This window comes from Vulpes lagopus, chromosome 5 (genome assembly GCF_018345385.1).
Source record: "Vulpes lagopus strain Blue_001 chromosome 5, ASM1834538v1, whole genome shotgun sequence".
NCBI classification, from domain to species: domain Eukaryota; kingdom Metazoa; phylum Chordata; class Mammalia; order Carnivora; family Canidae; genus Vulpes; species Vulpes lagopus.
Genome location: NC_054828.1, coordinates 81,315,138 through 81,328,996, shown reverse-complemented (window position 1 = coordinate 81,328,996; position 13,859 = coordinate 81,315,138). Strand labels below are relative to the sequence as shown.

The 13,859-nt window shown below is 33.6% G+C and overlaps 1 protein-coding gene across 2 annotated transcripts in view; it reads left to right on the top strand.

Annotated features, from left to right (window-relative positions):
* The window catches only part of SYCP1 (synaptonemal complex protein 1), a 108,885-nt gene that overhangs the window by 28,945 nt on the left and 66,081 nt on the right, over window positions 1–13,859 (top strand). For both annotated transcript variants that reach the window (XM_041754164.1, XM_041754165.1), the window contains 4 exons: window positions 2,397–2,505; window positions 7,309–7,403; window positions 7,909–8,093; window positions 9,265–9,332. In XM_041754164.1, the coding sequence (XP_041610098.1) occupies window positions 2,397–2,505; window positions 7,309–7,403; window positions 7,909–8,093; window positions 9,265–9,332 (457 nt within the window). The remainder of the gene's footprint in view (window positions 1–2,396; window positions 2,506–7,308; window positions 7,404–7,908; window positions 8,094–9,264; window positions 9,333–13,859) is intronic.

The following is a 13,859-nucleotide window of genomic DNA, read 5'->3' as shown; positions in this document are numbered from 1 at the left end:
CTGGATGCATGGGCAGAGCTGTAGATTGTTGGAGTTCCCTGTACAATGGTGGTGTGGCCAACTGGTATTTTGCTATGGATTTCTAAATGTTATTATTTATAATAATTTTTTTTCTGGAGTTCTCCAAATTCCTGCTTGGGGATAAAAACTTGGCCAATGGCATTTTGGATTGGGGTTGGTAGGGTAGGAAGGACAGACTGAGTCTCACCATTCCATATGCTGATCTTTCAGTTATATCCTTCACTCCCAACCTGCCCTGTGCTTGGAATACCAGGTTTAGGGATTTTCCTTTTCAATATGATTATGCATCTTTTGCAAAAATTGGGTAGGGTTAGTTCTCTGACTACATTGGCTATCAAGAAGTAGAGTCCAAAAAAGGAGGGTTAAGTGGGCCTAGGGATGTCTTAATACTCTTACAGACTTCCAAATAGTCTCCTTATACTTAGTCTCCTTTTTCATACCTACTTTCCACAGTTTCTGTTGCCTCCAATTCTTGAAACATTCTGGAGTTCTTTGGTTTTGAGTTATTTTGCTTCTCAGTAGTTATTTTTCCTCTGTGGGCTCTTAGGTTTGACCTTACTTTTCTATTCTCAATCATTTTCCATTCCTTCCAACTGCTTTCCTTTTTTACATGTTGTGGTTTGGGTTATAGAAGTCTCAAGGTTTCATGGGAGATGGAGTCTGTTCTCCTATTTTTGTTTTTTTTTTTGTTTTTTGTTTTTGTTTGTTTTTGCATGATTTGTAGATGAAATAGGGCAGTGTGGGGTATTTCCTGCCATCTTGAATTTGCAAGTCTCTGGCTTGTCTTTTTAAGTTTATCTTTTACCTTTTTCTTCTCATGGACTCTATTTTCTAGTCATCTGAATATTTTCAGTTCTCTAAATGAAGCATAAACTCTTGATCCTTTGTGCTCTTGTATGAGTTAGAACATTCATTTTTCTGTGTTTGCCTGATTAATTCCTATTGTCTATCCGGATTCAGTTCAGTACTCTGAAAAGGACTAATTTTTTATTATATCTCCTAGGGCTGATTTAGGTATTTTTTTTCTTGATTCATATATTTTTTTCATATTACTAAAAAAATTTGAGTATAGTTGTTTGTTTCCTGGTCTAGGCTCTGAGTTTTTTTTTTTTTATGCTTTGTAATCAGTATATTAAGGAGACATTCATACATTTCAAGGATTGCTTAATTTTTTTAAAAAAGATTTATTTATTCATGAGAGACACACACAGAAAGAGGCAGAGACATAGGTGGAGAAGCAGGCTCCCTGAAGGGAGTCTGATGCAGGACTCAATCCCAGGACCCCGAGATCATGACCTGAGCCAAACAAAGGTAGATGTTCAACCGCTGAGGCACAAAGGCATCCCAAGAATTGCTTAATTCTGATACCTAGATTTAAACTTGTGGACATGACTTTTCTTAAACATACAATTAAAGCTCTTCATCATAATTTGGTATACTACCAACATTAAATTACAGTTACTTTGGAACAGAAGTTAAATGGTTTAGAGTAAGCCTATACCTTAAAAAACACCTTTCTATCTGTCTCATACATGCGAATTAACTTCTCCACATGAATGTCTCTTCACTCTAAGTGACCCTGCTCCCCAAGTCACTACTCTGAAGCCTATCATGGTCCAAAGAGAAGGAAAAAAGTGTAACCAGGAGCCAAAACCCCCACTAGCTCCACCTTCTTTAATTGTTCCTCCTTCTTTGTCACATAATTCCCTTTTCTTTCCATCGGAGAGAACTTCATAAGCTTGAGAAATCTGTTTAAACTTTTCTCCTTCATTTGGATTCTTATCAGGATGATACTTAAAGTATAGTTTCCTATAAGCCTTTTTCAGTTCTTGAGTGGCATTGGGTTTGACTCCCAAAGGATCATATTTAAGTAGTTACTTTCACCATATTCTACAGCTATCAGAGGCCAATGTGGGAGAGCAGGAAGGAGGGCAGAGGCCAATGTGGGGGAGCAGGAAGGAGGGCAGAGGCAGCCGCTGCTCCTCTGCTTCTCACCAGCTGTTCTGGAAAGTTCCTAGGCCCTGAGTTTCTTGAAGTTAAGTTCCCTCATCTCTGTGTACACAATGCTTGGTATGGTTTGTGGAACAGAGTAAGTGCTCCATAATATTAATGGAATAAATGAACCAACAGATTTTATTACATTTCTTCTAAATGCTAACTTTAAATGAACAAAATAATATTGGATAGATCATATTAGTTTAAACATTTATGGAATGAATGAACACAGTTTAAGTATATTACTAAATGCCCAGGCACAACCAGCTAAAAAAGCATATAAACAAGTACATAAAATAATCATAGGTGATGGTAGATGCTAAGGTGTCATATTTAATTTTTCATATCTATAATGTATTACTTAAATATTTCCTTTTTAGGTATCACTGCTGTTGCTCCAAAATACTGAGAAAGAGAATAAAATGCAAGATTTAATATTTCTGCTAGAAGAATCCAGAGATAAAGTTAATCAATTAGAAGAAAAGACAAGTAAGAATTTACATAAGAAAATATAACAATGAGTCTTATGTATTACTCTTATATTTAAAATTTTGGTTTTCATTATAATTTTGTTGTAATGCTTTCTAGTACTGTAATTCTCAACCTGGATTGGATCAGTTGGAGGAGGATGTAGTAGAGTCACTTTCAGGAGCTTTTTCAACGTACATGTGGTCCTCTTTTCATTTTTCCATACTCTATCCTTCTTCAGAATGTCAACAAAATGCTCCAAAAAAACAGAGATATTTTTTTCTTTTGTTTACTGATGCATTCCAAGTGCCTAGAACAAATGTCTGACATATAGGACACTCAATAAATATTTCATGAATGAATGAATACATGGAGAACATGATCTAGGGGGAGTATTTCTGGAGCAAGGTATTTGGAAAGGCATTAGGGAAAATTGCTTGTTGAACTAAACCTTTGATAATTATCATTTCATTAGACAGTGAATTGGAAGGGAGAATGTAGGCAGAAGAAATGCCTTGTGCAAATCCTAGAAGTGTCAAAGTTAGGATATATTTGAAACACTGATTAGTGTGTCTTTATGCTAGAGAACTCAGGTAGATGAGACTGGAAAAGAGTGATTGGATCAGACTATGAAGAATCTTGAATGTTATGTTTAGAGTATTTTATTGAATATTTTTTAAACTTGTTTAAGTGACAGGGCACTTGGAAGGCATAATACACTTTGTGAAACACTGTGCACCTTTCAGAGCATCATACAGATTTTGTGATATTCGTCTCTTTTCTCTTAAAAACATTCTTTTTCACATGGCAAATATTATCTAGTCCTGTGAAACTATGCCCTTCATTTTACCTTACAATTATTAATACATCCTATACTCCAGATATCATGAAATTAACTTCTCCTACATTTTACATTCTTCCTATGTCACCATCATACTTTTGACTACTTCCTCTATCCAAAAGGAGGGACCTCTTATCTCCACTCCAGATATTTTGCCTAAATTCCAGTGAACTCTTTCTTCTTTAGAATGGTTTAACCATTACTCATCTGTGACTGGGTGCCTTGCAGGAAGGGACTGTCTCTCAGTGCCCAGCATACTGCTATGTACATAGTAGTTAAATAGTTGTTAGGATGAATGGATATTTAATCTTATCATATAACCTGGACATAATATACTGGTAACAAGTAACTCTGTGTGATTCTGTAGACTCATAAGCACTGAAATGTATTCATTTAAGTTACTTTTCATTTGTCCCATGTGTATCTTTTATTCTTTATTTCTCTATTTCATTTTGGAAATCTTCTATCCACCTGTTTCCTAATCTTGCCTTCTGCTGTGTCTAATTTGCTTTTAAACAAAAATGGAATGGAATTCTAAATTTTGGATTAATCATTTTTTTCCTTCTAAAATATCCATTTTATTACTTTTTCAAATTCCAATTTTCTGGAATTTGAATTCTCTTTTTCTACATACTGTATGTTGTATTTTTATTAAAGTATAATTAACATATAGTATTATATTTCAGATGTATAATATAATGATTTAATTTTATACATTACTCAGAGCTCACTGAGGTACCAAACAACATTACTATATTATGACTATTATCTATGCTATTCTTTTCATCTCCATGACTTACTCATTTTATAGGTAAAGTTTGTACTTTTTTCTTTTTTTTAAAGTTTGTACTTCTTAATCCCCTTTATTTATTTCACGCACCTCCTTTTACCCACTTTCCCCACTGGTAGCCTTTGAGTTTGTTATCTGTATTGAACAGTCTGTTTTTTTTTTTTTTAACAGTCTGTTTTTTGTTTTGCTTTTTTGATTCTGCGTATAAGTGAAATCATATGGTATTTGTCTTTCTGTGTCTGAATTTATTTCATTTAGCATAATACTCTCTAGGTCCATCCATGTTGTCACAAATAGCAAGATCTCATTCTTTTTTATATCGCTGAGTAGTATTTCATTGTATTTATATACCACATCTCTTTATCCATTCATCTATTGATGGTCACTTGGGTTAATTCCATATCTTGGCTATTGTAAACAGTGTTGCAGTAATATAGGGGTGCATATATCTTTTTGAATTATTATTTTTGTTTTCTTTGGATGTATATCCAGAAGTGGAATTGCTGGATTTTATGGTAATGCTATTTATAACATTGGTGGAATTTTTATACTGTTTTCCACAGTAGCTGCACCAATTTACATTGTCAGTGGCACTGCATGAGGGTTCCTATTCTCTACATCCTTGCCAACGCTTGTTATTCGTCGTCTTTTCTATTCTAGCCATTCTCTGACATGTGTGAGGTGATAGCTCATTGTAGTTTTGATTTGCATTTCTTTGATGTTGAGTGATGTTGAGCATCTTTTCATGTATCTGTTGGTAATCTGTATGTCTTTTTTGGAAAAAATATCTATTCCAGTCCTGTGCTCATTTTTAAAAAATATTTATTTGAAAGAGAGAGAGAATATCAAAGAACAAGTCAGAGAGGGAGGGGCTGAGGGAGAGGGAGAAGGAAAGGGAAAGAATCTCAAGCAGATTCCATGCTGAGCAGTGAGCCCACCTTGGAGCTTGATTTTAGGATCCTGAGATTGTGACCTGTGCCCAAACTGAGAGTTAGATGCTCAGCTGACTGAGCAACCCAGGAGCCCTAGGTCCTCTGCTCATTTTTTAATTGGATTTTTTTTTTTTTTTTGGTTTTGCATTGTGTAAGTTCTTTCTGTATTTTCTATATTAATCCCTTACTGGACATATCATTGGTAAATATCTTCTCCCATTCAGTATAGGTTGCCTTTTGTTTTATTGATGGTTTCCTTTGCTGTGAAAAGCTTTTTATTTTGGTATAGTCTCAGTAGTTTATTTTTTGCTTTTGCTTCTTTTGCCTAAGAAGATATATGCATAAGTAGGTTACTGAGATGACGTGGATGGAACTAGAGGATATTATGCTAAGTGAGATAAGTCAGTCAGAGAAAGATAAATACCATGTGATATAACTCATACATGGAATTTGAGAAACAAAATAGATTAATATAGGGAAGGGAAGGAAAAAAAGATGAAAATTGAGAGGGAGGCAAATCATAAGAGACATTGAACTCTAGGGAACAAGTCGAGGGTTGTTGCTGGAGGAGTGGGTTGGGGGAAGGGATAGTTGGGCGATGAGCATTAAGGAGGTCACTTGATGTCATGAGCCCTAAGTATTATATGCAAGTGATGAATCACTGAATTCTACCTCTGAAACGAATAAAAAATAAAAAGATAAATAAAATTAAAAAAATATGCTGCTGAGGACAGTGTCCAAGAAATTGCTACCTATGTTTTCACTTAGGAATTTTATGGCTTCAGGTCTAACATATAGGTTTTTAATCCATTTTAAGGTTATTTTTGTGTATGGTGTAAGAAAGTAGTCCACTTTTGTTCTCTTAAATGTCAGTTTTTAGTTTCGCCAGTCCCTATTGAAGAGACTTTTTCCCATTATATATTCTTGCCTCCTTTGTTGTAGATTAATTGATTATATAGGTGTGAGTTTACTTCTGGGCTCACTATTATGTTCCATTGATCTATGTGTCTTATTTTTGTGCCAGTACCATACTATTTTGTTTGCGACAGTTTTGTAGTGTATCTTGAGATCTGGGATTGTGATACCTCCAGCTTCATTCTTCTTTTTCAAAATTGCTGTGGTTATTCAGGGTCTTATATGGTTTCATTCAGGTTTTGGAATTATTTGTTCTAGTTCTATTAAAATACTATTGGTATTTTGATAGGGATTATATTGAATATTTAGTTTGCTTTGGGTAGTATGGATGTTTTAACGATATTAATTCTTGTAGTTCAAGAGCATGGAATGTCTTTGTGGCAAGGTTAGACGTAGAATAAGAGGACGTAGAATAATTTGAACCCAGGGAAAAGAGCATGAACTTCTTTTCTCTATTGTTTTTATGATGTTTAAAAGTGAATGCACACATACAAAGCACATAGACTAGTAACTAACACTTAATATTTAGTGAATGTTAGCTGTAGAGTCAAAAGCTTTTTCCCCATAATATTTCAGCATATAAATAGAATATTTAATTTTAGTTATTTAAAGATTTATTCATTCATTTATTTGAGAGAAAGGGGGAGAGAGAGAGAGAGAAAATGAGCAGGAGGGGCAGAGGCAGAGGCAGAGGGAGAGGGAGAGAGAATTGCAAGCTGACTCCATAGCCCAATGTGGGACTTGATCTCACAAGCCTGAGATTTGATATGAGCTGGAGTCAAGAGTCAGAGATCTAACCAACTGCACCACCCAGGTACCCCTGAATGTAATATTTGAGAAAAATCTAAAAATCAAGGTGGGCAATGATGAAAATAAAATATGGAATAATTTCACCATTAGGAGATAAATTACTTGTAATATTTTTGTGTGTCCTTTCACGTGCACTATTTATATAAATACCATTTAAACTTGCCCTTTTGTGAATGTGTATTGAAATTAGTGATTAATAAGTCGTCATTTTTGGTGGCTACATGGTATGCCATTGTGTGTATGTACCATTGTAATAAAATCTATCTCCTGTTGAATATTTAGATTGTTTCAATGTTCAGCTGTTATTAAAAACGTAACACCAAAAATCTTTGTATATTCACTGTTGAATGCTTGGGAGATAATCTTGAAAAGTCAGTAAAAGTAGATGATGACCAATATCAGAGCATTTGTATTTGCATAATTATACTTCATTTTAGAGTATTTCATAGAAGAATAAAAGTAATTGTAACAAATAATTCACTTTCTTGGTATGTATTTTTTATTAAGTACTACCAATTCACAACTCTCTTTTTTAGAATTACAGAATGAAAACCTAAAAGAGTCAAATGAGAAGCAGAATCATTTGATATCAGAACTAGAAGATATTAAAATGTCTTTGCAAAGAAGTGTGGTATGATATAAAAACCTATTGGTGTCTGATAAGCCTCATACTATGAATCAAATATTTATTGAATGCTAATACTATATACAAGGAACCAGAACTTCAAGTAGAGAAGATAAAATCCTAGTCTATAAAATGCTTATAGTTCAATTAAAAACATTGGATAAAAACACATCAAAAGTAATAACTAAAATAGTTAAGACCATGCTAGGTACCAACAGAGTGATTCAGGCAAAAATTGCTACACTAGTTCTAAAAATTGAAAGAACCCTATGGGCCAGGAGGACTCCATTGGGAAGTTGGGACTATAGATTGGCTTTGGAAGAATACTGAATTGAAATAGGAGTACTTGAGTGGGCATACCAGATTGCCCAGGGTGGTGTAAAGGAGGTGGGTGATAAGAAGAGAGCGAAGGACAGCAAATCATAGAAGCAGAGGAGTTCAGGTTGTTTTTTTCTTTTTTTTCTTAAGGCCCGTGGATTATAGCATTTGTTTTTTACTTTATTTCATTTAGAGTACTCAGAAGGCTTTAGAGGAAGATTTACAGGTGGCAACACAAAAAATATATCAACTCACTGGAGAAAAAGAAGATCAGATGGAAGAATTTAATAAAGCTAAAGCTGCTCATTCATTTGTGGTTACTGAACTTAAAACTTCTATCTACAACTTGAAAGAACTATTGACAACAGAACAGCAAAGGTAAAAATATTTTTATTTAGTTGAATGGAAACAATTTATTTCCAATATTCATTGTATTCTCTCTTCTTTGTCAACTGAACTCTAATTCTTATAACATTGGAAACCAAGTCTCTTTTTTAATGTAAAAAGTGGGAATACATTTTAAAAGTTTGTATTAGGTAAGCAGGTTTCCTAAGAAAAGATAGCAGGTGTTCTCTGGGATAGTTGCCATGCATACTTTGCCACGGAATCAAGCTATATAGCTAATAAGCTCATAATGCTGATGCAGTGATAGAATATATTTAATTAAGTTGTAGATTATTTATTAGCTTCATAGAAATAACTTCCTAGGGTGTGGGTTTGTTTTGCTGGGGTCTGTAACCTTTCTGATGTATGACATTAGTAACTAGCCTGGAACAGAGTAGATATTCAAATACTTTTATTAAAATAATGAATATGATTATATAAAAAACTCATTTACATTTCATCTAAATAACAGTTTGTCTAAAACTTGGATTAAAAACTTACTCTGTTTTCATACTTTGTTAAGAGGCCTAAGTAATTATTTTTTCCCATTAACATTAGGGTTAATTAAGTTTGGTAGGATGCAAGAGAGGTAGATGCAAACTCTTCTGTAAAGTCATGACCAGTATTTCTTCTCTACTGCTTATGTATAGAAAGAAAATCTAGCTTTTCTAAAAAGTTCACCTCATCTTGTGTATTCTTGATTGATCTTTCTAAGCAGTTTTCAAATTTTGCAATTGTAATAGATATCATCTGTTCCAGTTACCTCAGGTTTATAGAGGAGACCAAAACCTGGAGGAATTAAGTGAATTGCACAATTCTCACATTTATATTGTTCCTAAGGCAGAATTCAATGTAATAATAGTTACATACTCAGTCTCTTTCAAAGTTCTAAGGTGTATTAATTTGATTATCATCAGTAGCTAAGAGATAAATTGTCACCATAAGCTTTAAGGTTTTTGTGCAGATGAAATTAATATACAACTATGTATTTATAATAATGTCTTCTTTTGAAGTGTTATGCATGATAGATACTCAAAAAATGTTTAAAAATTGAATGAGTGAATCCAAGATATATTGTTAAATTGTACCAATTTTAGTTACAAGATGAATTCTGATTAAAAGAATGTTTTACATTGTAAACATTTTGTAAAATATATTTTACAAGATTGGAAAAAAGTGACGATCAATTGAAAACACTTACCATGGAGCTTAAGAAGAGATCAAGTGAACTGGGTAAGATTTAGAGAATTAGAATTAGAGAATAACATATGTACATGTGTACATATACATGATATTAGCTGATTATAAAAAATTATTTAAAAAACCCACTGTTTCAGAATAAAATATAGTTTCTCCTCTATCATTTATAAATAACAATTATTTTGTAATTTTTAATTTGATTTTTCAAAGACAGAAAATTTAAACCTTAAGAAAAACTATTCAGTTCCATTTTGCAATTCATAGATATCTAGAAATGTAAGGAACCTAAGAGATGTTTGTAGTCTGTTTTTCTTATATTAGGATTTAGAGGCTTTAATAATTCTTGCTGGAAAATGTCTCATATTTTAATTGAATTTTAAAATTTTATTGATTTGTCGTGTTGGATTATGAACTATTTATAGGAAAATGCTACCCTGTTCTGTCATATGGTATTGCTAATATTCAACAGATTTCATGGCCAAACGAGAAATTCTATAGTTATTTTATAAATTAAAGGACCCATTAATTAGCTAATCCTAATAACTCCTATGTTTCATATTTACAGATAGGTACAGATGAGGAGAATTACAAAGATATAAAAACATTTTTTCCAATTTTGGTGAAAAGAATGATTATTTTTAAAAGATTTATTATGTTTAGAAAGAGAGAGAGGGAGAGCATGTGCAAGAGCAGGGTGGGGGGCAGAAGTAGAGGTAGAGAGAATCTCAAGCAAACTCCTCTCAGTGTGGAGCCTGACATCGGGCTTGATCCCATGACCCTGAGATCATGTCCTGAGCTGCAATCAAGAGTTGGGATGCTTAACCAACTGAGCCACCCAGATGCCCTGAAAAGAATTATTTTTATAAGTTAAAATAACTCATGAATTGGCTGGTGTTTTTCTAGACTATACAACTTTCTGTAGGCTTTATTACTAGCTTTGGATACTTGTATGATTAAAATAATTGCAAGAAATTTTGCCTTGGATAACAAGGATGTTTGGTTAAACTTTTGAAACTTATTTATGCTTTCCCTTTGGCAATGCCTAATTTCTACTATAGACCACAATCTTTGAACATCCAAAATTGTATTATACAATGATAAATACTTTCTTTGGTATTACTTTATATTAGAGTGATTATAAACACATTTTTTCATCGAATTTTTAAATCTTCCTTCAATTAAGTGTTGTATATTAAGGAATAATTTTAGTCCTTAAAATATCTTTAATGGATATTTATTTGTAATGACTCAGTCTGTTATTGCAATTAAGTGGCACTTATTGTCAGATTAGCAAACCAAATGCATAAGGTGATTTTCCTTACAATAGAGCAATGGATTAAGAAAAATTTGCATAAGGAATTCTTCCAGAACTGTGAAGCAGTTCTGTGTATGTTTCTTAGCATCATCTCAGGTGCTGTGGGAACATATAAAAGATGTAAAATACTATGCTCTTGAAGAAATCTCTAATTATTGTGAGAGAAATGTTGAACACATAAAATCATTAGAGCAGTGTTTCCAAAATGAGGGGATGAGCAAGAATTCAATTAGGATAGGGGAAGGAATTATTGGAACTTCTATTTATTTTATGCTTTTCATATATTTTATAATGAATATCACAATACACATATTTATATTTTAAAACTTTATATGAGAGTCGCTTAGGTGGCTCAGCAACTGAGTGTCTGCCTTTGGTTTGGGTTGTGATCCTGGAGTCCCAGGATAGAGTCCCACATTGGGCTCCTTGCATGGAGCCTGCTTCTCCCTCTGGCTATGCCTCTGCCTCTCCTTCTCTCTGTTCTCTCGTGAATAAATAAATAAAATCTTAAAAAAAACTTTATATGACATATAAATATGTATTTGTGTTTTATACATACTTATATATTTGCGGTGAATGCTCACAGATTTATTACTGATGGATATGTTTTAATGCTGATGATAAGAGGAAGCCAAAGGTATCACTGTGGACTGGAGAATTGGAAAAGACTTTGTAGAAGAGGTAGATTTTAAAAGTAAACTTTCAGATATAAAGAGGCTTTGGATAGTTGTAGAGAATGGTGGAACATGGAAAGCATTATGTGTAGGAGAGCAGCATTAACAATGATGTAAGTACTCAGCATTAGGCTATTTCCTTCTTTGGTTAAAAGTATTGTTTTCAAAATCAAAATCTTGGATGATACTCTTTTTTTCCCCCCACTTATCTTTCACTTCTAATAGATTATCTAGTTCTTCTGTTTCTAACTTTTATTTATTTTTATTTTTTAAAGATTATTTATTTATTCATGAGAGAGAGAGAGAGAGAGAGAAAGACACAGACACAGGCAGAGGGAAAAGCAGACTCCATGCAGGGAGCCCAACGTGGGATTTGATCCTGGGACTTGATCCTGGGACTCAGTCCCGGGACTCCAGGATAGTGCCCTGGGCCAAAGGCAGGCACCAAACCCCTGAGCCACCCAGGGATCCCCTGTTTCTAACATTTAATATCTACTTCATAAAACCTACCTAATGTAATTCTATCTTTTGAATCATTCCGTTTTTCTTCATCTCTACACACTTAGAACAGTTCTACTCCCTATTTCTTCTTTCCTGGTTTTAAGATCCCAGCACATTCTCTTAGTCTACCAGAGGGATGCATGTGAGTAACATAGTGAAACACAAATTGTGTTTGGCAGATTAATCATCAAACCACGCTTCAGATTGCCCTCATTTGTCCTCATTTTTGTTCATCCCTTGTTGTATTGAATAGAAGACCAGCGGAAGCTTTGCCTTATTTTCATAACCTTTTTCTTACTCCAGTAGCCCTTATTCTTATTGCTTTGTTTCCTGATTACACTTTGCATTCTTCCTTGATGACATATTCTTAAGCTAACATTTTGGTTAGAATGTTCCTCCATCAGCCTCTGTCATTTCCTCAGCAGTCTCAGTCACTGACTCCCACTAAGACCACTTTTTTTTCTGTGTAGTTAAGCCTGCTCTACCTATTATATCTTGGTATTAGGTCTGGACCACATGCCTCTGACCAGTAATAATTGTAATAGCTTGAGAATTGGTACTTTTGTTTCCAGGCTTGTCTCCCTTCTGTTCCTTCTTTGCACTAATGCTAGAGTGTTCCTTTAAAAATACAAATCTGATTATTCTGTGTTATAAATTTAAGAGCCATCTCATTGCTTGAGTTCAGACTCTCTAAATATCACCTTTTTTTTATTGCTCATTTAAGAGTATGGTAGTGCAGATGAAGCGAGTTAAAACCAACTGTAAACACAAAGTCTTTGTTTTTGACTTGGGACAGTTTACTTCATATGTCTTCTCTCTTCAGTTTAGTCTAATGTTGCTCTAAACAGGTTTTTACTCCTGTGGTCATTTTTCTATGTACCCTGTTGCTTTTGCTCTGTTAGGTAACAGATTCACCCTCTATTTTTAATCAGTCCTTAAGTTTGAAAAAATTAACTCTTTTTGTGTAAAATGAAGTGTGCTTATTAAATAAGCTTTGCATGTGACAGGCTTTTCTTTCAGATTCCATAGTGACATTTTATATTTTGTTGACTTTTCCTTAAAAACGGTGGGCAATTGCAAATTTTTTGCTTATTTTTAATGTACGGAGTCTGGGAAACTTCTAGCAAGTCTCTCATATCTTCAATGATTAAAACATGTAGCAGTGAGGGAGGACACTGTTTTGGATACAACAAAATTTTAGGTTACCGACATCATTTGGGAACCTTGTAGGCAGTTAAAAAAAATCTAATAAAGGAAAGAAAAGCAGGAGGTTTGAATTGGAAAGGTTTTAAAATTAATTAGCTTAAATAAAGTCTTAAAAATTAATTAGCCTAATACTGAAAAAAAGGTAGAAAAAAAGGATGTCAGCAAAGAAAATAGGAGTAGGAATTAGAGAGGATAGGAAATGCAAATAATGCAAGGTTTTGAAAATGACAGGGAGAAAAGTAGAGAGTAGTTAATAGCATCAAATATCAGAAAGCTCTACAATAAAGAGGACTGAGAATTATTCCACAAAATGGTTATTGATCTTTGAAATCATAGTTTTTATTAATGTAATAAGATGTGATATGTAGCTTTAGTTTTGCATGGGTCTGAGAAAGAAATGTGTAGATAACAAAGAGGAATTTGCGAAACAAAGTAAGAAATTTGACAATAGTATGAAAGGGCAGAAGGGTCAATCAGGTTTTGTTTTGTATTCAAATGGATGTTTAGATGGGATGGGGGAATTTAAAGATTCCTCTACAGAGGTTCCATGTATATCAGTAATAGAGCAACTAAAGTCTCAGAGGAGGTAGGAACATTGAGGTCTAGAGTACAATAGTCAGAATTAGCTTGAGAAAGTGGATTGCTTCTCCTTTTTAGTTTGAAGAGTAAGAGTAGATATTTAGATAGTGATGAAGTAAATGTAAAGGCACATGCTGGATGACCTCATTCCAAATATATTTTATATAGATTCATTGCTTGTTTTGATTAATGAACTTTGAGTTCATTTGTGGAATTCCACTTTATAGAAAGAGAAACATTCCTATTAATACTTATCTTTTTGCATTAGTTCCGTTTGGACTTCCT